The sequence below is a fragment of the Rhamphochromis longiceps genome, linkage group LG22, assembly GCF_057381845.1.
Source record: "Rhamphochromis longiceps isolate RC_006_pf linkage group LG22, R_longiceps_female_GT1.1, whole genome shotgun sequence".
NCBI classification, from domain to species: Eukaryota; Metazoa; Chordata; class Actinopteri; order Cichliformes; family Cichlidae; genus Rhamphochromis; species Rhamphochromis longiceps.
This window is the reverse complement of record NC_140577.1, coordinates 11,273,882-11,299,991: the sequence shown is the minus strand read 5'-3', so window position 1 is coordinate 11,299,991 and position 26,110 is coordinate 11,273,882. Positions and strand designations below refer to the sequence as shown.

Sequence of the window (26,110 nt, the reverse complement as noted above, 5' to 3'; positions counted from 1 at the left end):
CAGCTGTCAGTAACTCTAAACCAGAGGTCTCAAACAAAAGGCCCAGGGACCAGAATCAGCCCGTATAAGAGTCCAATCCGGCCCTCTGCACGTGCGCACATCTTTGGAAAATGCGAACAAGGGCATACATTTTAGTGTTTTAACTCAATTACAGTATTTCTTACAGTGCTGATAGATTTTTTTTCCCATTCTGGTAATAGAGCAGCATTTTTGTGAAGTTGAAATTGCACTTCTTTTTCTTTTCTTACAATATCTCAGTGTATTGTAAACTTCTTTACGCTGACTGAAAGGGGAGTTTCACTGTTCCGGCCCACTTAAGATCACAGTGAGCTGTATGTAAAACAAGTTTAACATCACCACTCTTAAAAAAATCATGCAGCTCGTTTTTCGTTAATTCGCTCCAAAGAGTTTGGAAATAACAAAAATATCCGCAAAGCTGCACCAGGAAAATAACAAAAACACCGGTTGTGATTGGAATCGAATCAAAGCTGCATTCACCCTGCTGAATCTCCCACAAAGTCCATAAAATAATTCCTCATTTTAATAAGCTTTAAGTCATTAATGACATGTGCTTCAAACGCACGTTTCAGCCTGAACACCATCTGCTTGTGACTCCAAACATGTTTGCACATGTCTCAATCTCTCATAAATATTAGAGAAGATAAGAGCCATTTCATATAATGTGGGTTTTTCTTCTTAGAAGCTTAAAGCACGTCACTCTTAAAAACCTTCGGCCAATTAGAAGTGATTTCTTACTGTGAGATGCTTGATAAATAAAGGCCCTGCTCTGATAAGAGGAGCGCCAGATCAACTCGTCAGAGCTTTTTGGTCTCTGTTGGTGTCCTGTGATTCCAGCCTCAGTTTAAAAAAGCCTCATTTATAGATCAGAAAAGAAAGAAGCAGTGAGAAGAACTCACAAAGGGCCTTATTCAACCAAACATGAAACATGAGCTTAAATCTGAGTACATGTTCGTGGCAACAAATCCACACACACACACACACACGCACAAATACGGCACTGCTGTCAGGTCACAGATATGCATGAGAATATCAGTGTCTGATATGGGTGCTTTTAATAATTCAGAACAAAGCTGGGGTCGTATCTTAGATGTGTTATGAGGCTATTGTCCTCAGGGAGACGCAGAGGGACAGATGCAGCTTTGGAGCAGTGAGAAGGCTTTCAGCATTGTGGGGGGAAATCAATGCTCTGAGTAGTGACTAATAAACCCCTCCTCAGTGGTCTAATACTGGGGTGGTTATTATATCGCAGAGGGCAACGCAGCATTGAGGGACTATTATTACTGTACAAATGGAGTGTGTTCACATTCAGCTGAGGCAGAGGTCAGGGGCTGAGTACTTGTCCGTGCACACTCTGTCACAGATGATGAAATTAATAAAAAAAAATGTGCAGGGTTGCACTCGGCTGTTGACAACGTGTGCACAAAAGCAAGCACAAACAAATCATCAGTGTTGTTGCAGCGTCTGTTCGGGAAAAAGTAATCCTCAGACACTGGGACATGTAATATCCTTTATTACGTCCTTCCTGTCTGGAAGATGAAAAGTAAACCTTTTTGTCTTCCAGAGGAATTAAAGCATCGAGGTGCTGCTAATCAAAATGACTTGACTAACTGTGAGCACCTCTGTAAAAGAAGTTTTGGAAGTTTGCGGGTCTAAAGCATTCAGGTGTGTGTTAACACAACACCACAGGATTCCCAGTGGAGGTTGCAGCAAATTCACCCCAAGGTCAGACCATACAATGCTGAGAGACAACAAAAGCCACAGCCCTCAGTGAACATGTTAGATGCTAAGGTCATGACAGTACAATTCAAAAAAGTATGGCTAGTTTGGAAGGGTTCTCTCTAAAATGATGTCATTTGGAAAGACAAGACTTAAATGGAGCCGTTTGGCCCCAAAGCACAGCATTGTCAGTAGTTAAAGCCAAAGAACATATCAGCACAAACACCTCATATAAGCTGTGAAGCACTGAGGTGGAGAGCTGATGATCTGGGCACCTTTACAGCCACTGAGTCGACCATGAACTCCTCTGTATCCCACAGCGATCCACAGTCGAAGTTGAGGCAATCTTTCCTGACAGTTTTGTCCAAATTGTGTAATGTAACAGGACAATGGGCCCAAACACAGCATGGAATCTACAACAGAACAGTCTTGATATGTGCTCAATCATCCAGGTAAGGAAATCCCCCCCAAAAATGAACAGAATCAACTTTTTGGGTACAAAAGAACAGCTCAAAAAGAAAATCAAGGAGTTGCAATGGTCCAAAGTCCAGATGTCAACCCGAATGAAATGCTGTGGTTGGCACTTTAGAGAGCTGCGCATAAACAAAAGTAAACCTCAGTGAACTAAACTGCATACGGTCCTGTGAAAACTGCACACGACTCTATTTGGGTTTTCAACTGCAGATGGATGACATATTAAAGAAAAACCCAACGTTTCCTTCTTTCCACTTCCACTCAAAAAGGTCAAGGATCACTGAAAATGTCATATCATTTTCAGTGGATTTGATACTGATCCACAGCCATTTCATTTCTTCCGTCATGCCTTTGGGGACCCATCCCACATTTCAAAATGTTTTAAGACTGAACTTTGCTTAGCTTAATGAGCAGAAGTTGGGATACATTCCTCTGGAAGAAATTTGTGAGGAATTTCTTGTGTTAGCCCACATCTGTGGCTCCAACTTTAGACTCGGCTATTTTGTGGTACGTTTTGGATCACGCCGTATTGGCATTGTTTCTCCCAAGTCCCGGGAATTTAACTGGTGCAATGAACATTCATTCAAAAGATAATCCCATATTTTTTGTGTAGGCCATAAATTATAAGTTACATTTTTTCTTTATGTACTATTCTCTGGCTGATTGAAGTGTTTCGTCATAGGGTAAAGGTGACCACTCAGAACAGCTTTGTATTGATTCAGAGTGACTCTTCCAGTATAAAATACAGGATTATGCTTAGTTAAGCCTTATTGTTACATTTGGATACCATGGATAAAGACTGATGCTTTTTTAACCCCAACTTTGCTTGAAGGAGCCTGTAGGGAGGAGTCAGCACCTCGTGTAACTGGAAAAGTAGAACCTCGGTATAACAAAGCTATCAGATCTTCTTCATAGGAGGCTTTTCGAAATAATTTGTCACCATTTTGTGCACTCGCTTGAGGTCTAGGATGAGCTGCCTGGCCTCTGTTGGGTTTTGGTTTGTGCTTCAGGCTCTGGTGGAGGCCTTCTTCTATGTTTCTAGTTGGTGCCCACTGCATTTTGGTCTTTGCTGTAGGTTGTGGCCACTCTGGAATTCTGGGTTCATGTGGGTTCATCACCACTGTGTGTTTTGGTGTTGAGTCTGGTGATTTGGGTGGCCTTGGTGGGAGTGGAACCACCATACTGCCAGTTTCTAGTTCCTTATCTGTCCTTGCTTGAGTTTCTGGTATGTGGATCTCATTGTGTTGCATTTTGCCCTCTGTGATAGTAGATAGTTCAACCATCATGGTTGTTGGAGGCGTTGGCATCGGTTGACATTTCAGTTTGCTGCCTCTTTCACCTACCGGATTGTGACAACTGTCAACACTTTCCTACTTATATCCAGTTTTTCCTAATAGCCTCACACATTTTTTCTCTTTTAGTACATGTCATTTGCTTAGTCTGTCATGTACTGTATGCTTTTCCCTGTTGCACTTGCAGGTGAAGATTTGAAAACAGAACTGGTCCATGTGAGGCAAATCATCACGTTCTTTAAAGAAAAATTAAAAATGAAACAAAAATAAAGGCACAGAGATGCAGTTACCATCAAATATGAGTTTATTTTTTTATAAATCATTCTTACAAAATTGGAATTTATTCTATTTAATCTGTGACCTCTATAAAAGTCTTCTCTTAATTACAAGGTAGGAGGGAGGAGAAGGCATCAGGACAGCTGGGCTTGACCAAGTCCTTACAGATCAACAGACACTACTGCTGATTGCTCGCATAATACAGTCAATCACTGATAAATAATCAGAAACAGGAAGTGGTCATGCGTTGTCGCCTTAGCAACAGTGTCCGAACACAACAATGAAAATGGGGCGTCAAAACAAGAGAATGGAAACTGTGACTCATCCAGTGTATGAAGGCAGGGATATGAGTCCTCCGCACATGGTGCTATTGCTGCCCGTCTACTGGAAATAACAAGTCTGGGACAGACAGTGCTCAGCATGTCAGGAACTCGCATGTTGATAAAAAGGCACAAATCAAATCGAGAGCAGACCAGTTTCCAGCGCACACGCCAACCGCCTGGCACGTTTTGGGTAAACCTTCTTCCATCTGTGTTGAAGCTCAAGATGATAACTTGCATAATGTTTCCCTGATCAAATGACGGAGGCATTTTAAGGGGATACGAAGTTTAGTTGCTGTTTCTTTTCCGAGGGCCCCGACTCACATCCATCACACTCTGACTGAGCTCTGGAATTGAAAGACTGTAGATACACTTCCGTTTCTGTTTTGCGAGCTACGACTTGAGCCCCAAGCTGCGACAAAGACAATTTAAACCACTGTGTCACAGCCTCAGACGCATTACTGTAATGCATGAGGGGAAGATGTTGCGGCAGAATGTGAAAATGTTTCCATCTGGTGCAGGAGAGAGAGGGCTGGGGGGCCCCAGCTGCTTATTATTTTCCACGTGTCAGTTGGCGTAGTCTTTATTGGGACTTTACAATTTCACTCCCGCAGAGAGCCAAGATGGAGCGGCCCAATCCAATTCTGGATCACTGGTGTATGCAATCTTTTCCAGGAGTTAAAACTCCACTACGGCGACTCTGGAAATGTTATCTCACTTGGGGAGCTCTGTATTAGAAAGAGTGTGATAGATGCTTCCCCTGGAAAACCGATGCAGAGTGCGACATAATACGAGCTGTATATCGGCATCTGTGTGGATTAATGTGCACAGCGTGTAGAAAATAAACTGAATAAATACCACTTACTCCCCTCAGCGACGCAGGATCGGTCTCAATGTTCTCGCCGCGTCATCTCAAATCGTACACAGTCTTGTTTTTTTTCCTTTTCAAAAAATAAATATGTCTATGTACAGTGCTGAGACCAGGGATTTGAAATAGGTGGTGGGTTGTTTTTTTTAGTGTGTGTGGATTATCTGCAAAGCTGGGGAATGTGGTTGTCTTGAGACGATCAACAACAGTAACTCTGACAATCAGACATAAAAGGCTTGATATGGATTGAAACAATATGATTCTTTTGAAGATGGAATAGAGGCCAGATGCAGACCGTGCGAGGAGCATGAGTTTCCCAGAATCGCAACGTATCGATGTTGTTACACTGACGACGAATCTCCCGGGAAACGACTCCAAGTTTCAAAGTTTCAGAGTACAAGCACAAACAGCGATATTCAAAACAGTGACATGATTGGGGCAAAAAAAACGAACAAAAAAACAAAACAACACAAGTTAGTCCTGCTGGGTTTGATATGACTCGCGGAAACAGAGCAGCTCTGCTATAGTAGCATTTGGATATGGCACTTCAAAGCACGTCTGTCCCCTTTGTTGAAACAGCGAAGGCTTTACGATACATTTTACATCGACTCTTTGTCAAGCGAAAATAAAAACAAAGTGTGAAGAAAGAAAAAAAAAATGAATCTAAAGCAGCCACTGAATGTGTGACACTGATGTTGACGATGTCAGTGACAGCTAACTGATTAACACGCTGAGCAGCTTTGGCTGAGACATTATGCTGAATGCCTGTCTGACAGAAAAGGCCACTAAAAGCATGCTGCTTTCATTCAAGTGTCTGCAAACTAAATGTGTGACTGGACCGCCTGTGCTCCCGCCTGCACGCTGCATGCAGACCTAATGACAGCATGTAGCAGCTCAGCTATGAGCCAGCCACCTTTATTTTTTCTTCCCCTGACAGCCTGTCTTTAAAAATGATCAATTAAAGGTCAAGATATCTAGTTATTTAAGCATTTTGATCTGGTTGTCCGATACCAATAAGATCATTTAAGGTGCAAAAAAGTGTCAGCCGTAGAAAAGACACCGAGCGTGGCCACCGTCTCTCTCACACACACACTGATGCAGGTAGTGTGTGCCAAGGGGGAAAAAGCTGTCATCCCAAGGATCGCATTAGACAGCAGGTCGTGTTTGCCGGTCACTGTTTTCGCAAACGCTATGCTCCATAATGTTCGGTGTTTCATCAACAGCGTGTCCCCTGGGAATAAAACAGCACTTCAAACGAAATACCTAATTGAAGCCTAAACTTATCTCTGCCTGACAAATGGAGGAGAAAACCTTTTGTCAATTTAATGGCTCCGAGGTCCTTGGATATGTCACGGGGGGGGGGAATAAAAATAATCAGGGCACCAGGAGAGACACATAAAAGTGGCGATTACAATATTTCAACACAAGAGCATCTCAAACGGATGTAGGCAACGTGATGTGCAATAAACAACTTTAAAGGCAGACCCTGATGTCAGAATGGCACTGATGCTGTCCTCTGAAATGATGCTGGTCACCAAAGACCTGCTATGGCCCCCCCCTCCACAGTAAGGTTGGTGCTCAGAGACCATGCAGGAAGAGGGGTGGGAGGGAGAGAGAAGAGGGGGAGGAGAAAAAAAAAGTTTGGGTTAGAATGCAACGTTCTGCTCCATTTCATCCAGAAATGTTCATTTCGCTCATTCCAACGGAGGGAAAATGTACTCCGCTCGGGCTTATGGTTGGATGAGCCAACTTTTCAAGGGTCTGCACACACAACACACACACGGACAAGAGGGAGAGCAGAGAGTCTGAAGGGAGGGAGGGGATAAAAGATGATGAAAGTAAGTGGGGAAAAAAGATGAGAAAAGTACAACTGCTGTGGCGAGTACGAGAGGAAAATGGGACATGAAATGAGATGTTTTCCTAACTTATCTTTGTGATAACACGGGAGCAGATAGACCATTATAAAAGCCAGATCAACTCATAAAGGAACGAGCCAAGGGCAGGAGACGCGGGGTGTTTGTCAACTGCTGAGAATATTAGGAAGTAATGGCTGCTAAAAAAAAAAAAAGGACAGGTTGGACAATCTTTGTTTTTTAACTTGAGGCAACAAAATATTCATGGGTTTACAAAGCAGGAGTTTGGTAATGAGTCCAGTATTATGTCCTGATCCAGAGTAGGGAAGGTTGCTTGGGATGACAGGTTGGGTTGCCAGGTTTGAGATCACAAACACCTTCCTGTCTTCTACCATCGCCCCGCACGAGTGCCGAAAGAGCAGGAAAGACGATGTCGTCCTCGTCCGTGTCATACAAAAAATATTCTATCCAAGAGTTCTTGTCGTCAGTAGTGCGTGCTGCGTGTTTGCACATGTGTGAAACACAGTACTGTTTGGTAAGCCCGTCAGTTTGTGTACTCTCTTTGCTTTTTTCACACCCAAACGGCCTACGCTCGTTTCCCGTTTATCCCTTTCCCCATCGAGTCTTTCCAGCAGCGGCGCTCTGGTCATTGGCAATGTGCTGAGTGGAAGACAGACCTGTGTCTCTCCCTGTCCATCCCCCTGTACTCTGATGACTCCTAATCTCCACAGAGTCTCTTTCCCCCTGCGTAGGGTCTCCCCCGAGGGGGCGGCGGTCTTGTCAGAGCCTCTCGATGTCCCTGTATTTCTTGCGGAGGATAGAGACCTGGTCCTTAAACAGGACGGGGTCCAGTCTCATCTGGGAATGGACCAGTGGCATGGCGCCAAACCAGCTGGCGAACTTGTTCATGCAGGTCTGCCGCTGGGCGAAGTGGTCTGGGTCAGCCCAGCGAGAAGCCCTTGAAGACTGGAGGGAATGGAGAAGAGGAGGAAAAACAAAAAGAAGAAAAGTTAGAGTTTTCAATAACAGATGCAGATCCTGGGGGAACATGAAAAAACTAATTACAAGTCGACTGTGTTTTGGAACAAAATCCAGTTTTGCAGATCTTTATAAAATATCAGTGGTAACGTCTTAAAAGAGCCTCAGATGCTTTTCCTTAGTTTCTGTCATATGTATCCTGTTACAGCAGTGAATAATTATATTAAACATGGCCACATTTTCAAATAATGAGCTCAGAATACGTTCGGGTAATCCCTGTGAGCCAAAAGCATAGACGTCAAACTCCTCTAAATCCTATAAATGTGGAATATTTTAACTGTAAATCATTCCAAGCAAAGACGAAAAGTATGGAAATGACCGCAGTAGGACCCCTTTAAAACAATATTTTGCAAGTGTGCAAGAGTTTATGAGACCAAATCTATGATGTATGAGTGAGGCAGAGAAAGAAGGAACTACTTTACTTTTTCATTTTGCCACAGTTCATGTCATATGCATGAGCATGACCGAGGAGGGCTGCATTTCTCTTATGTCTGCATTATTCCATTATAGCAAGCATGGCGAATAAAACCGGGATTATAATCTCATGTGGACATGCACATGTTATATTTATACTATGCAGCGCTTGAAATGATCGGAGCCTTGAATTCCTCTTCTTAATGGTTGGCTGTAGCTCAGGAGGGAGAGCAGGTCATTGCTAATCGGGAAGTTTGTAGTGTAATCCCTGGCTGCTCCAGTCTGCTTCCCAAAGTGTCCTTGGGAAAGCCACTGAGTGTGAATGTTAGATTCACACTCAGTAGAAAAAAAGTGAATGTGTGTCAACGGATGAATGAAACATGTTTTATAAAAGGGCTTCAAGTGCTCCAGCAGAGTAGGAAAGCACAATATGTGAACCGGTCCATTTAGTAATGACGCATTTTTTGTCACCGGTATCCAGGCGGACTCCTGTATTTTTACATAAACCCTCCTGATAATAACAGGAAATAACAATAATACATAATAATACAATGGATTGCATTTATATAGCACTTTTCGAGACCCTCAAAGCACTTTACAATTCAACTATTCATTCACTCTCACATTCACACACTGGTGGAGGCAAGCTGACAGAAGCGAGGCTGCCATATCGCGCCATCGGCCCCTCTGGCCATCAGTAGGCGGTAGGTGAAGTGTCTTGCCCAAGGACACAACGACTAAGACAGACAGAGCTGGGGATCAAACCGGCAACCTTCCGGTTACAAGATGAGCTTCCCACCCAAATTTTTTGATTGACCGCTAAAAGAGTAAAAAGCTAACTGGGGTAGCCGTGGCTCAGGAAGTAGCGTGGTTGGCCACCAGTCGGAAGGTTGGCGGGTCAGATCCTCATTTGCTGGGGTTTGAATATGTGAAGGTTAAAAGTGTGTTGAGTGCTCCAAAAGAGTAGAAAGGCACCAAGTATCTGTCCATAACTGACTAAATACTCCAATACTGAAACTCTTATGTTATGCTAGTTTCAATCCACTTTTCAGTCAGCGTATTCGGACCACGATCATTAACAAGCAGGGATTTTAGACGTATACTAAACAAAAAGAAGCTCTTTGACTCAATCATGGTCAAACTTTCATCGTAGTAACAAGAGAAAGCCATCACTGAACGATGGCTGATGTCAACTTCTCTCAATAAATCGTCAGCTCCGCCATATTTGACAGGCCGGAGCCCGATGAGAAAGCGTGACGCAAGGCTTCGGGACCGACACGACTCCTTTCCCTGCTTTTGTGTGTGTGCCGTTATGACTTGCCCTGTTTTTTTTTTCTTTGTTTTTTTCCGTGGCCCATACCAGAGGATTTTTAAAGAGAATAATTCATGCTGTTCATAAAGCAGCACGGCTTCGCTCCAGCTGAAAGGCCATGACACACTCATGAAGGGAAGAAAACAACACTGGCTTCAGCATGAATCACGGCTCATGAAAAGAAGGACAAATTCAAAGAGGTCCGTATAATAAGGCTGCTCTGTATCCAGCATTGTAAATTGTTACGGGCTCAGTCACATCCAGTAATGAGATGCAAACCAGTTTTCTCGACCGGCCGTTATCCTCTTCTTTTTAAAAGAACCCCAACGCTAATAAGCTCTCCAAGTGCAACAAAGAGATGGATCTAAGCATTATAAGTATTCATACTTCCACATGCGGTGTGGTGTAGTGGTCACAGCTGCTGCCCTCTTACCTGTCCCATCATGGTCTCCTTGTACTGTTTCTTCTGTGTGACCTTGATGGGCGGCAGCTTGGTGACAGCAGAGACCAGGAAGTTCATCAGGATGTCCTCACAGTTGGCTAACTGGTCCACCATGCTCTTCAGGCTGGTGGGCAAGTAGTTGGTGTACAGGAAGTGATAATACCTGAGAGGACAGGAAGAAGAGTATTTAGAGGCTCCCAGATTGAAACCAGTGGCACTTAAATCCTTAATAGTCTTAATTCTACTGAAGCTCTTATTTTGAAAGTAATGCTTTAAAAACTTCTAAATAAACAGTGTTAGAGCTTCAAAGGTTTAAAGCCGGTTGTGCTGACAGCTTAAATTAAATATAAAAAGTGAATATTTCACATTAAAGGCCACACCATCGCTGTTAAAGCTCTTGGATGGATTGAACGAGTGACTTATTGAAAGTGATTAAGCGTTCGGCTGCGGTGATTGGCTGACTTAAGCTTAATGGACTGCTCCCATCACAGCTGAGTGAAGCCATATTGAAGCTGACAGGACTGTAGTCGAACTAAACGCGGGAACTATCGAGGGCTGCGCGGCAGACAAATTGACATTTTTTGGGGATAAAACATACTCCGTGTCAAAACACTGGTTTCCCGAGGCTGTGCCACACTGAACATCACATCTACTTTCATAATCTACAGATCACCGCATCAAAGCGCCGCATCAAAAGAAAGACAACCGAACACTGGAGAGCAGAGCGGAGCAACAGCGAGCCTCGTGTAACGGAAGGAGAACGGAGCAGGAGTGAGGAGAATCAAAGGACATGGAGGTAAACAGCTGCTTGAGAAGGGAGGCTTTAGTTTAACAGCCTGAAGTGCACCTGTGATAGATGGCAGCCCCAGTCAGGACCATCGAATAGTCGTTGGTCCATTTGGAGGTGTAGCCCCAGCGCTCCTTGTTGCTGTCCCAGAAGTGGCTGCGGGCGGGGTAACCGACGATTCGCTCTGGAAAACTCTGCCAGACAGTGAAGGCAAAGTCCACCTAGACAGAGATTAAAACATTTAAAAAATCAGAACATTAATCATTTCTAATAACAAACTCTAATTTAGTACCCTCTGGACACCTTTGTGGCAAAAATGTACACATTTTTTTCTTATTTTTAATCAACTTCAGCTGATCAAAATGAAAAGCTACTGTTCAGCACTTTTCATATACAATAACCCTTACTATGAAACTGTGCAAAAAAAAGCACGACAGCCTGGTACTGTAAAAAGCTGCTTTTGCTTTGGTATTTTTGGGGGAGAGAAGGATAAATAAGGGGGAATTTTCACAGCTCAGCAGATGTTTTCCAGCTACTCGGGATGCACCGATCCAATGTCTGGATCAGATTGTAATCCAGTTCCAAGGATCAATCTCTTCAGTCTTGTTCTTTGTTGTTCTACATCTTCTAGATCATTAGTGGAGTAAAGCAAATCCAGCATGGACGCCAAGGAGGTCGACGTCAAGGTCACACCAAATCAGTAAAAACTTTATGGATCTTGACCTCAATTGTTAGCGCCCAAGGTCAAAGTTGACCCTAAATCTTTTAACTTATGTTGGTCCAGTTTCTTGTTATTTACCAATAAATAGCAAATCAGTCAATTTGTATTCTTGGATATCAGCAAAACAATATTTCAATGGCGTCAGAACGGTCCTCTATCAGTAAAAAAAGGTTGGATAAATGCATCAAAATTATTCACACCATTAACGTCATTATAAACCCTTGTTGGAATGAGCTGTGTTAAATATTTTCTTACAAAAGACAAATAAAGTGAAGTTGTTGTTTTCATTAATCAAAGGTGTAAAAAATGTATCTATTTACGGTGTGTTGTGTGAGGGAAAAAAAGATAAAGAGGAAATGAAAGAGACTACAATGAAACCCAACAAAGGAACAACACGTTCAAAACGCACTCGAGTGAAAATACAACTGAGGCAAAGCCTCATGAAACACAAAGCAGTCTTTCCTAAGCAGCTGCTTGTAGCGCTCAATCAAATAATTAGACAAAAACATCAGAAAAGTCTCAGCGGCTCCTCAAACAGCCTGCTCTGCATTACACCGCACATCACTATACTACGCTGTGAGGCTGCTTATGTTGTTGAATATTAAAAAAGAAGAGCAAAAATTTAAAATCCACCATAAAACAGTATCTATCTGCTCTTCCTGCCAAAATTTGTACATATGAAAAAGCCCTGAAGGAAAATAATGACTTTCTTCTGCTCCTGCCTGCAGTTCAAAATAAAAGAGATGGAAGCTGAATGATGTTACAATCACAAGGAAAATATTTCACAGACTTTCATAATTCTGCCTACTTTCCGACTGAACCGGGAGTCATATTCAAAGGAGTGAGTATCATTGTTAAAGACAGCTCTCGTCGTCGCCATCTTCACTTAAAGGTGGAGAGAGTCGGATAAAAATGAGAAAACAAAGACGCCGGGGCCAGAAACTGCACTTTGAATCATTTGTTTAAAAGAAGGAGTGGGTGGATGGGGAGATTACCGGTTTTACCCTTCATTTTTTCCCCCCCTTTTCTCAAGTTTCCTGGCATCGACATTCCCTGAGCTCAGAACCTTTGAGAAGTGTTTGCTCTCGTGATCCAACCGTCTTCCTGGGAGTAACGCAGGTCGATTCAGTTGTCGGGGATGGATTTTCCCTTCTGTCTTGCCATCTTGATCTGTCACATAAACTCATTTCTTTCTGCTATGTTCTGGCTTCCCATGATGCCGCGCCAAAACGTATCCCCAGGAAAAGAAAAAAAGAAAAACAGGAACAGCCCCGCCAGCATGTGGAACAAAAATGCCCATAACAGTGCTGCCGTCGAATAGGGGATAGGAGAGGTAGAGCCAAAAACAGGAGGTGGGCGATAGGAAGAAAAGGAGAGGGAAGGAAAAAGAGGCAGAAAAGCGCACGAGAAGAGAGAAAAGCAAGCAAGGCCTCGGGAATGAAAGTTAGACTTTAAAAGATTAAAGAACCAGGCCACAAATTTTGGGGGGCCAACTTGAAAGCAGCAGGGACAAACAGAAAGAAGCTAAAAGCTAAAAAAAGGAAATGCAATAAGGGAGTGTCGAACTTTACAACTCAAGTGGAGGAGATGGCGATACAAAGGAGAGTCGCTGTGTTTATTAGAGGATACCTCAGTGGTGGACAAAACTGTGTCTTCATCCAGGCTGAGGACAGCGTCGGTCACAATGATCTCGTAGGGCAAAAAGCGGCTGCTCATCACCTGCAGGGGGAGACACAGAGCACAGAGGGTTAAAAATCATTGGAGTGACATAAGCTGGGATCCCATCTTCAAACTACACTAATAGCAAATCTAGATCCGAGCACAGCGGGAAATAATAAAGTAAACCTCTCTGACATTCATGCTCTTATTAAACAGCACTCGTGCAGACAAGAGTTTTAATCAAACTTGACTGAACAAGACGTTTTCAATTTTGAGATAATGCATTTCAGGGAATTGTTGCACTTTAAAGACAAAATCACGTGAGCTGGTTTCTGCTGCTTTTTTGGCGCTGATGGTACGAGAAAACTTAAACACGGCATAACCGAGCTGTCTTTTTTTCCCTTGCCAGGCAAACTGCAGCTTTAGGGTCACCTCCCAGGATCAAAACTTTCATTTACAAACGGAGAACCGCCTGCACAGTCTGTAAACCTGCTGTAACTGGTTTTCTTTGGCACTTTGGGGAAGCAATTTTCATAAACAATGAGATAATATCCCCCTTTTTACATCGGTATGACAACCCCCCTTTTATGTTGGTGTGTTACAGCGTTTAGCTGGAATTGTGTTTCCGTCTGCCTGATCAAAGCGAGTTCACTGTTCACTCTCCTTTTAGCTGTTTGTTAGATTTATATCAACTCCTGGCAGAAATGTGTCTCTCTTTAGCTCCTACATGCTCCGTTATTCACCGACTAACAGACAGACAATTTGCATTTTTGTCCGTTTTATCTCGCTGAAAATGGCTGCAGTGAGAGTGTCGAGACTGAATTAAAATTGTTAAATCAAGGCAAGAGTCTCCCCCCCCCCCCCGAAAATTGAGCTGAAAGATGCTAAGGAGTGCTCAGTGGAGCTGAGAACAAAACATAAACGGAGAGCTTAAAACAAGAGACACATTTTAGAATAACAACTCCGTTTGCTCCTGAAGTCTACCACGTTCATTTTTAACAATTCCTCATAATTTCATGAGATTCAGAGTAGACAACAAACAGCTGCTTATTTACACACAGAGCGTACAGGTGGAGGTGTATTCCTGCCCACCCGATCAATACACGTTCACTATTCATTCTCTGTTTAGTTGATTGTTAGATTACTCCCGGCAGATGCTGCTTTGTTGTTTCACCAGCTAGCTGCTTACTGACAGATAAAGCTGGCAGTTATTTGCTTGGTTTGTGCTACCAACCTCAGTAACAAGCATCAGACTAAAGTTGATGATTAGAGGTTTTACTGTAGCAGAAAATGGCTTCAAAGTGAGACTGCACATGTTGACACTAAAGTAAAACAGTAAAATTGAGGCTAGTAACTCCCAAATCTGCTGAAAGTTGCTAAAAAGCTGAAAGTAGAGCTCATGAAAATTACATGCAAGTAGTTATTATTCTAAAAATAGCACTTATAGCTGCTGTATAGCTCAGTCACAATACAGTAAAAACAGGATGGCAACCTCCTTGGGACTAGAAAAAACACCTAAATAAATAAATTGGTGCTTGCCTGATGATTGCTTTAAACTTTCTTGCTTTTGCAACTGTGTTTGCAACATCCTCTAGCTGACCACGTTTGATTGCAAGGCCACTGCACAGGTCACCTGGTGGGAAACTTGTCTGATGGCAAATAACTGCCAACACGTTGCACTCAAACAGAATCAGTCTGTGCTGATGTTAAAGCAACGATGTATCTCTTTGCAATAGGGGACTGAACTGGTTGCCAACTGGTTGGATTCTGGTTATATTCTTACATGCAATTAAGGCTGCTGAGGGCTTATGTCATTATGGAGTTAACTTGATATCCTGCAGCATCTACGTCACTATTTGTGGAGGAATTTCTGAAGTGCTGTTGCAAATCTCGTGGGTTCTGGCTGGAGTCTGAGAGGAAGTAATAAATGTGAATTTCTTGCATGTAGATGGAAAAAGATTTGCAATTGCTGCCGATTTATCCCAGATATATCACAGTTAAGTTAATCACCTAACTACCACAAAAAGATTGCACTTAATTGCCAACTTTACGTCCGTCTTACTGCCATGTGATCATCATCAAGTCAGCAAGTGATCACATCTTTGAAGTCAACTACTTCCAGGGCAACAACATCCCAAGTTTATCACAAACAGTCGCAATCATTTTGCTCGTGGTGCAACCTCCAGTCATTGTTTCCCCTCGTGTACCTGGAGCACTGCAGACGAGCCCACCCGCTCTGAATCGCTACCCACGGCTCACTAGACCCCAGTGCTAAATGCAGAGTTTCACCTTGAGATAAATCTTGGAATAAAAATTCCTTTTTGCTCTCAATATCTGCCACATGCATTTTTAATGATCCCTCACAAATTCATGAGATTCAGAGGAGACAACAAGCCATGACATCAACAAATAGCGGTGCACAGCGAATGAGAGAAAAGCCAATATCCTACGCTTTACTGCAGGCTGCACCCTGTCGTTTGCTACAGAGATAGAGTGCTGATACTAGTTTCCATTACTGCTGCAGGGTCAACTCGCTCTTTTAAATCAATAAAAACACACAAATGTAGTCAGACACCTAGTGTGAGTCATGTGTCTTACATGTGGCCCAAATTTACTTTATCTGTGTTGAAAACACAATATGTATATTTAACAGTGGATGAAACCCAACTGTATAATGCATGACGGTCCTTGAATATTTACTGGAGGCAGAGAGAGTGTTCGTGGATGGGGGTTTGGTGGGTGGATGGAAAGATCAACATCTTGAGGATATTTAGACTTGTTTCGTCTTTGGCTGTGATGAAAGGCATTCGGATGAGAAAACAGCGGTTTCTCGGTGACAAAGAGCGTGCGTGTCGTAATCTGGATGTGCGCTCGAAGTCGAACCGCCTCCCACGCAATTAGAAAACTGCAGAGAAACGCACAGCTTCAATGCGCGCGGACATATCGAGATACACGTCCCATATATGTAAACACTCTCACGCACCGTTGTTTAGTTATTCAGCACGGCTCTGAAGGTCAGGCCTCTCTGAGGATTCTTGTTCTTTTAAAGCACCGCCTGCACAGAAAAGCCATTACATTTACATTTAAGAGTGGTCAAAGCTGACCTCGTTTCCCTGTAAACACCTGCCATTGTCTGCCTGCCGAGCGTCACTGCTGACCTCACTCTCAACAGGTCTTTATCACTTCTGCAGGCGAAGGGCACCAAAAACAAATAAATAAAACAACCAAACCGCTCCCAAAAATTCTGGTTTTGCAGTCGAGCTGCGGAAAGCCTCTTATCTACTGTAGTGCTCCAGCTCCTGATAACTTTTATTGTACAAGCAGTGTGACCAAGCACTTTGTCCTGCAAACAAAAGGAAAGACACGAGTTCCTCAAACACTTAAATCAGAACTGATTTGCACAGCGTGCAGACTTCACTTGTCTGCCAGGTCCTTTAGATAACAGGAGGAAAACACGTGGCCAGTTTTACTGGATGACTCAAGGGACTTTTTGAAAATCTTTAAATTCAGCTGATTATTAGGTGAAACACAAACGTTTTAATACAAGAAGGAAAACACTTGATCTCAAATTAAAAAGCCTAAAGGAGTATAAAATAAGATTTCAGTCCTTTATGTGCAAATATATGTAAATTAAAAATTGTTTTACTATGTAAATGTTCATATTATTTAAGTTAAGTCCAATATCTGTTTTAATTTTTAGCAGAATAAAAAAAAAAGTGAAGACCTGATATATGCTCTTTATTTGAATTTGTTTTAAATATATATGCTAAGACATGCAGGTGTGCTGTAATGAAAAGATTACAAGTCTGTGGTTGAACTCTTGATGTCTTGACTTAAACTTTATGAGTAAATTTTTATGAGTGTAGAGAAAAATAATGTTAATGACCCCATTTTCAGGCTAAGGGGAATCTAAATTGTTAACAAACTGCTCTAAAACCGCAGACACAGGCAGATGTAGCATCTGGTTATGACAGGTGGAATACCTTAAACCTGCTTATTATATGCAGACAGGAAAGCAGAGTGTGTGGGAAGGACATGCAGGAAATGCTCAGAGCCTGTTGCATATGGGCCGCCTGCTAAACCAGGTGAGCTAGAGCAACGCCCTTCCTGGTGGGTTTAGGGTCTTTTGTCAGTCGTGGTCCCTTTTACAGTCAAAGACAATGAGCAAAGTTTCTTCTGATGTACTTCTTTGGGATTCAGGAGTTGCTACCCTGTGAGCTTGCAGGAAAATCAACCCCTTGCTAAATTTCATAACAATAAGATGAAGCCAATATTACCTTGAACCAGAAACAGCCCAGGAACCAAAGCACATCATCTGTCAAGCACGGTGGAGGTAGTGTTATGGCATAGACGTGTATGGCTGCCAGTGGAACTGGGCCACTTTATTGATAATGTGACTGCTGATAGAAGCAGCGGGATGAACTGAGCTATACTCTCTGCTCAGCTTCAGCCGAACACTGCAGAACTGAGCAGACAACGCTTCACACTGCAAATGGATCACAACCCAAAGCAAACTCCAAAAGCAACCCAAGAGTTTCTCAAGGCAAAGATATTCTTTGCTTTTTAAGTCATTTGACCTCAGAGCATGTTTTTCAGTTATTAAACACCGAACTGGAGGCAGAGAGACCCAAAACACGCAGCAACTGAAGGTGGCTGCAGTAGAGGCCTGGCAGAACATCTCATGGGAATAAACACAGCATTTGTGTTTATTCCTATGGGAATGCGAACTGAGATTCTTTAAATTCTTATAATGCTTCACATGTTGCTCACACAGCAATTCTAAAATTCATCACACTCCCGCTCACACGGTGGAGCCCGACAGAGATGGGAACGGCCTGTCCGGCCAAGTGCCGCGGTGTTCCCGTCTTCCCGAAAATACTCCAGCGGCGGCAACAAGAGCAGATGAAAATTTCAGCTGTCGCTCACATTCGAACGGGGTGGAAGAGCCGAGGTGCGTGAGTGACAGCGAAAGATGAAAAAACGCTGGAGAGAAAATGAGAAGAAAGATGAGAAGCGGTACCCTCCCTCTCATTTCATTGTCGTCATTACTGCCATGATGTCCTGCGGGCATAAAGCGAGAAACAAAACAACCCCTTCTCTCCGCCCCCCCCCCCACCACCACCACTTGTTTTCCCACCAGAAAGACACATAGAGGATACCAGAAAAGACCAAAAAGAGGTGAAAGACCAGGGATAGGAGACAGGAGGTGAGGAAGTGACAGTGAGACAAGCAGCGAATACTGAAAGAGACGAAAAGAGACAAAGAGAGGATGAGAAGCTGATGTTTCCAGGCCCCAGATGGTTTGTAATGTTAGAAGTGAGACATATTAGCCTGGGGCTTCCTGCTTCTCTCCAGGAATGTGAGCTCTTGCAGCAGGAATCTGCCTGCAGCACTTCACCTCCTCTCTAAAGGACAGCAGCAGAGGAGAGAGACGTAGGGAACGTCGGAAGGGAGGACCACCAGTGCATGTAAACCATATCAAGTGCCGCCGGGATCCTCACACGGCCTAAACCAACAGTCACAAACCAGATTTTGTTGGCCGCCGTGAGAAGACAACAGAGGGAGGGAAAGACAGGATGTGGTTGAAGGATAAAATCTGTATTATTCTGTTTTTTTCCGCGCTGTCGACAAATCCCTCAAACAAACCAAAACCAACAATGCAACCACATGTCTGTTACTAAGAGCCAAGCTTTCAAATGAAGGCATACACCCTAAAAAAAAAAAATACAATACCAAATCCATAATTTAATATTATTAAAGGAAAAAAGCAATTTCCTGAAACAGCTGGGCACTGGACTTGTTTGGAACAGTTCGGAACGGCTCGCATTAATAACTATTCAAGGCTCTGGTGGGTATTTGCAGCAGCAGGAGTGTGTGGGATTATCGCAGCGGCCGTGTTCACTTTAATGCCAAAACATGCCATCCAGTGCATTAGTGTGATTCACTGACGTGTTTATATAATGCCGCCGATAGAAGAATAAATACAAAGCTGAAGAAGGATCGACTCATTTGTTTTATTTTTCTTGGACTTAACTTTTAACTACCGACACTGCATGAGGAGGCGGCGCTGGGCACAGCGCTAAGAAAGGGGGGGAAAAAAGAAACGTAGTCCTTGTTTTCCTGGGTGTTACACTTAGTTTGTGCAGCACCTATCCACAGTTTTCATTAAACTGCAATGGAAACTGCACACTGTGCATCCTGTAATTTTCTTCTTCGGGGCTTCAGACTTTAAATTATCTTCACCTTATCAAGTGCTGACCCACGGGCCCTCACGTGTAAACAGAAAAAGCTGCCAGTAAGCAAAATTTTCTCTCTTCCCCTTTTCTTCAGATGGAAAAGCATTTCCAGTGAGTTTTGGTAAGCTGATTTGTTCAGCTTTAGGAGGCTTGTGCTTGTCTTGCATGGTGTTTAACAGGAGTTTAATTGCCCACAACAGAATAAGAAGTGGAAAGTTACAACAGTTTGTTTGGACTCATTTAATAGAGAAATACTGCGGACTCGACAGCCACTCTATTAGGTACAACTGCTCATTTTGTGCAATCACATGGCAGGAAATTAATTCTCTTGGACATGTAGGTGAGGTCAAGGTGAGCATCAGAATGGGGAAAAGGTGATTTAATTGACTCTGAATGTGGCATAGTTGTTGGCACTGGTTGGGCTGGTCTGTTTCGGAAACTGCTCATCCACTGGGATTATCCCACAAAAGCATCTCTGGCGCTAAAAAGAAAAGAAATTTCCACTAATCTGTAGGAAACGCCTTGTTGATGTCAGAGGTCAGAGGAAAATGGCCAGACTGCTTCAAGCTGATAAGAAGAAAACTCAAATAATCACTCACTACAGCCAAGGTATGCAGAAGAGCATCTCTGAAAACACAACACGTTGAACCTTCGTGTCAGCTAAAAACAGGAACCCAAGGCCACAGTTCACACGGGGTCACCAAAACTGCACAACACAAGATTTGAACAATGTTTCCCGGTCTGATGAGTCTCCGTTTCTACGGCAACCTCAAATAGTGAGATCAGAATTAGACGCAGATAACATTAAAGCCTGGATCCATCCTGGTTATGTAATGGTGTGGGATTTTCTTGGTACATTTTCCGCTGTTTGGTCTCCGCCCATCCTTTGTGTACTATCTTCAGATAGCTGCTTTCAGCAGGATAACTCACCATGTCACAAAGCTCAAAATGACCTCAAACTGGTTTCTTAACCACACCAATCAGTTCAATGCACTCAAATAAGCTCCAAGCCCAGATCAAAGTCTAATTGATGTGGTGCAAGAGGAGATTCACATCGTTTACGCTCAACAAATGTCTGAGGAATGTCTGCGGCACCGGCAGGAATTGGGGCAAAAGAAGGTCCACGTTATTAGGCTGTACCTAATAAAGTGGATCATTTTTTGAGGGGAAAATTGGATCTGCTAAAACTGCTAGATTTCTTTTCTGCAGAAAAACAACATGCCACAATTCATCCACGCATACGCAAATAAGTGAGAAGACGTAAAAACCACAAAAGGAAGCGAATTTGGCGATTCTTCCAACCACGACTCATGACGTCAGTATTTCTACACTCCTGGTAACATCCGGGACAACAAGCGAGAAAAGAAGGTGGGAGAAAGAGATGCAGAGATAGACAGAAGCAAAAGCAAGATAAAAGAAAGAGTAATGATAAAAACAGTGGATGTGTGAGTGAGGGAAGGAATGAAGCAGAGATGGGATAAGGGGGGGAAAGTGGCAGGGAAAAGGCGAGAGGGATGACAAACTCTCTCTCTCGCTCGCGCTCTGTGGGGTGGAGGAACACAGCTTGGCTCGCCACGGTAAACACATAAAACGCCACAACCACAACAAACCACAGGCTGCCTGGCGCACGCACATAAACACACACAACAGCAGTGCACTAAGCCCGTTCTGCTCGCTTTTCACAAGCAACACAGCTACACGCAGAGGCTTCCCACTGTGATTGATAGCTTGGGAGAAACCACTCAGAGCCACGGGGAGAGGTAAACCATAAACCCAGCCTACCGCTGAGTGACTGACACTGATGTGAAAGCCACTTTCCCTGATTGGCAGTTGAAGTTAAGTCCTCAGATGAAGAAGGGGAAAGGAGGGCTCCGGATGGGTCTGATGTCCAGGAATACAGCCGAGCAACAGATCCCGCTTACCCTAACCCTCTCAAAAAACACCTCAAAGACCCTCTTTGAAAAAGAAACAATTCAAATGTCAAACTGCGTGTCCGCGTTTGACCTTTGACTCGTACAATTAGAGGTCAGAGGGAGGTTAAGGTAAACATAGCAATGCTTTTCACAGGACAGTACCTTCAGCATAAAAGCCTAATGCGGATGTCATAATAAATGCCACTGAGGCATGCTCTGGGTCTCGCTGGAGGGTTTACTTAAAAACCAGGAAAAACATGCATTTTATGACACCGCCAGTCATAACAGAGGGAAAAATGTCTCTAAGCTGACATGCTGAGAAAATTGACGCCCACTCGAAAACATAGCTTTTATGCACATTACCCATCGTCGAAAGCTTTTTCTTACCGTCTGTGTGGAAACATTTTCGAAGAGAAGATTTCAGAATTAAACAAATTTGTCACTTCTAACGGCTTGTCAATTTAAGGGAACTGAGCTGTTGATTTATTTAACCGATTAAATAGAATCTTTTATATTTTATTTAGGCGATTATTCTTCTTTCAAGAAAAACATCAGAGGCAAGGGTTTGTTTCTTTTCATGGTTTCATATAAGTGTTTTTACAGGCAGTTGTCCCTATTTTCTAATCACCATCTCTATACCTCAATCTATCACGAAAAAACCATTTTCAGTTTCAGTCATATACTGTATATAAATGATGGACACATCCAATGAGAACTCCTGAGGAGGATGTTGATCTGACTGAGAAATCGAGGACACTGCCTTCTAGTTATTTTCTTGAAATTTTGACTTATTAACTTGAAGTTTTGAGAGAAGTAACTCGAAATTTCGAGCTAGCGCTGCCAATCAGCAATCTACGTGAATAACGTCTCTTTCTTGTTACCCAGAAGGTTATGGCGCAGAGGGATGTACAAATTGACGCTTTCGAGAGTAGGTTTGCTGATAGTAACGCCATGTGATTCAGCTAACAGCACAAGGATTTCATCATTTGTGAAGCCACATTGAAAATACTCAGCAATCTGTGCATTCATGACTGACTGTAATGCTGTAGCATTTGTACCTGAGGGCTTCAGCTTCTGGGTAACAAGGAAATGACGTCACTCATGTAGATTGCTGATTGGCAGCGCTAACTTGAAATTTTGAGTTAATAGATTGAATTTTCGAGTTAATAAGTTGAAATTTTGAGAAAATAACTCAAAATTTTGAGTTATGGATCTTTTTTTGTGTGGCAGAAACGGGCTTCCATACATTTCTGATGAGGCTTCAGTGAACTGTAGCTGGATTGAATGAAGGGCCAGTTGCATCTCTTGGGTCCTGCGTCAGGTCTTTTATAGTTTCTTCTTCTTTTGTTCTCCATTTGTGCACTTTCCTCAAATCTTTTCAGGACACCCTGCATGCAGTGCAGAGATATGCCAAGTTTTTGGCTAATATCTCTTTGGGAATCACCTCAGTGGTGCAAAAATGGAACGATTTATGCCTGTCAAAACGGCGCGTGTTATTTTTCAATGGTATAACTAAAGAAACTGGACAAATAACGTGTTATTGTGACAGGTTACAAGTAACAAAGTGGCTAAAGATACAATTTAAGACAGGCTCTTTGCTAGGTTGTCTGTTATGTGTGGACACAACGCTGGTTTATCCATTGTGCTAAGTGCCGTGTTTATGCTTGACCGGTTAATGTTAATGCTTACCAAACAAAGAAAATGGTCAGGTACAGAGACTGGACTGAAAAAACAGCAAATGTTCAAAGAAAGACTAGAGCACTATTGCTCAAGAGCACTTTCAAAAATTACAATCACTAAAAACCAGAGATTAAGAACCCAAACTCATCAGGGAAATGTTTACTGAGATCATATTTAATCATATATAAAATGAGTGGTTGAGCATGTCCTCATACATTTGTATCCAATCTGATTTAAAGCTGCAACCAGAGGTGTTGCCCCCTGTTGGCTGCTAAAAAGAATACAGATTTACAGACTCAGGCTCCATCTTTTATAAATAGCCTATATTTACAGTCCTAAAAAGTTTTAAATGGATGAACGATGAAGAAACGTAAATGCTCCAAGTGCATTTATGTTGCAGATTATGGCTCAATTGTTACTCTGCAATGATTTTGTCACTTTCTTTAGCTAATTGGATATTTGGGTCCGATCAAAGTAGAGCTACTCTGCCTGTGCACTTAGCCATTATTACCACCTTATCATTCCAATACACAATATGCATTAGCCTTTCAGGCCTTCTGTTTTCAGTGTATATTATTCTCATTACTGAGCTTTAATTAAAACCACACAAACTGTCCTCTAATGGAATCATTGCGACACAAATCGAAACTCATTAACTCCCCGAAACTCTCAGACTGAATAAAATGTCTGAAGATTCAGTAGCTTTACAGAGAATATATGTGTAAGACGAGCTAGGTAATTAGAAATGATCGGGATCACAGCTTTGAGGTAACCGAGAGGCCGAGCGTGCGCGGCTCACCTTATTCTCTCCCTCTATCACGATGACGGGCACTGAGGTGGCGGGCCAGCGGTGCTTTGCGGGGAGAGGCTTGTCACAGTTCCACAGGACGATGATCTGAAAGAGAGAACAAACAAAGGAAGTTTTATTTGTGCGCTGAATCTAATTCAGCTCCTCAAACCCAAACAAAATGAACTGGCCTAAGCAGGCGACATTTATGTGCTCCGCAGCCAGCAAATGTCACCTTATTACAAGCTGATTAAACGTTTAAGAGACAAAAGGGCAGCTGAAGTGATAAAATATTTCCAATTATGTCCCCAGCGTGCTTTTTACATTTCGGTCTGTAGCCGATCTCGTTGCATTATCAGGTTGTCCTTCTTAATGCTACATCCCTGTGATGCTCCACCTCCCTTTAGATGATGTTTTCAGATTAAAAAGTCATGTTCCCAGCCACAGTCACATCATGTTTTATATGACCTACAGGTCAGCCGATTCGCTGCACGACGACGGCGGGCCTCATTAATATTTGATGAAAAATACACACACACCCAAATATGACACGATCCTAGCTGACCTTATACACACATTTACACACACAGTTACATCCCTATATCTCGAACCATTCTTCTCATGCATCTTAAATTTGATGTGGAATAATGTGGCGACACAAGCTTGCTAAACTCCTCTAGCTGGACGTGGCGTGCCTGTCAAACTTTGGATGGCGCCGTGGAACTGCGGTAAGCCAAACATGGTTATGTTACTCTGGACTTAAAGACTTTGGAAGGTTTTCTCTGCATTTCAAAACAGCAAATGAGTAAAGAACAACCTGCTCATCTCTGCTCTAAGCTACAACTGTTGCATAAACTAGATGCAACATATGCTGCCTAAGGCTTCAATCATACTAACCCCAGGCAACTTCCAGTCACTGAGGACTGATCGGATCATGTGTGGTTACTGGGTGGTGCAGCACAAATCTCCTTGTCATTGCTTTGGTTTCTTGCAGTTGCATTAAAAAATTGCATCTTTTTTGCAAACACTTGCCAACTAACCACAGCGTGGCAGTGAAACTTGTGCCAACGTGTTTAAAAGGCGCAGCTTTTACTTTGAAGGTGGTTTGCGTCACCCTTTATCCAGTTTAACTACGGCTTAGTGAGTAGTTGGCGAGGTGTTTGCAGACAAGTCAGTGTCTTCCAACAAAAGCAAGTAAAGTGGTTGTGCAGTTAAAGGTTAAGTAGCACAACTTCTGTAACCTCCAAGGAGAAAATGGAGACCTTTATTGTTGGTGTTGGTGCCTTTTGAGGATTAAAAAAAATTATTTGGCAAATAGTACAGCCTGCTGTGAGTGCCACGAATGAGTGCAATTCCAGCATTATTATTATTATTTATATATAAAAGCTAATTAGCAGAAACCTGTGTCTGTGCAGTGCACAGTACACTCTGTAGATGTGGTTTGCATTTGCTGCAACTTGGTTCTTCACCGCTCTCATCACAAAACGCGTCCTCGTGCCTCCAAAAAATGCTATCATTTAAGCTAAAAGGTTTACACTGAAATCAGCAGTTGATTTAACAGGAAGCAATTTCCTTGATAGTATGCTGTCTTTCAGTGTTTGCACTGAATCTTAGTATTTTGATTGGTTTTTTCGAGATATTTTGTTTTGGTCTAGGGGTGGTTGTGGTTGTAGCTCAGGAATTGGAGGAGGTCATCTACAAATTGGAAGGTTGGTGGTCCGACCCCCAGCTGGTGCAGTCTGTATGCCGGAATATCGTTGGGCGAGATACCGAACTCTGCGTTGGTGCGTTCATCTGAGTGTAAATGTTAGATAGAAAGCACTTAGGTGTAAATAAAAGTGCCTATATGCGTGTGAATGCGTGAATGAGAGGAAAAGGGCTATACATACATATAAAAATCAGTCCATTTAGCATCTATCAAACTTCCTGTGAACCTGGGGCAGATGCTTGTTTCTCTTTCCTGTACTCTGAACTCGAGACTTTTATTTGCATGCACCATCAAGCGTCAGAGACATTGACTTTTTGTCTGTGACTTGCAAGTTAAATCCTTTGTTTTTTAGATTTTCCCTTTAAGATGATGAAACCATAGCCTGCAGTGTGTAGTTAATACCCAGCTGGTAAAGAAGAAACTGATAGGGCCCCATCATCAACATCCAGTTGCTGTGTGCCAGCTAACATCTGCCCTGCTGGAATGTCCTTGAACGAGTGAGCAAATTAATCCATCCCAGTTCCAGTGTGCAGAGCTGCGGCTGACACCGTGCTCAGGCGTCCCTGATGGAGGCAACCCATAAGAATTTCCCT

At 42.8% G+C, this 26,110-nt stretch overlaps 1 protein-coding gene across 1 annotated transcript in view; it reads right to left on the bottom strand.

Annotated features, from left to right (window-relative positions):
* Positions 1-5,305: 5,305 nt before the first annotated feature.
* ext1b (exostosin glycosyltransferase 1b) overlaps positions 5,306-26,110 on the bottom strand; it is a 137,241-nt gene continuing 116,436 nt past the window's right edge. Inside the window, exons 8-12 of the mRNA XM_085395209.1 lie at positions 23,822-23,917; positions 13,164-13,253; positions 10,874-11,034; positions 10,018-10,189; positions 5,306-7,786 (exon numbers count right to left, since the gene is read on the bottom strand). Coding sequence (XP_085251335.1) covers positions 7,601-7,786; positions 10,018-10,189; positions 10,874-11,034; positions 13,164-13,253; positions 23,822-23,917 — 705 coding nt within the window. The 3' untranslated portion in view covers positions 5,306-7,600. The remainder of the gene's footprint in view (positions 7,787-10,017; positions 10,190-10,873; positions 11,035-13,163; positions 13,254-23,821; positions 23,918-26,110) is intronic.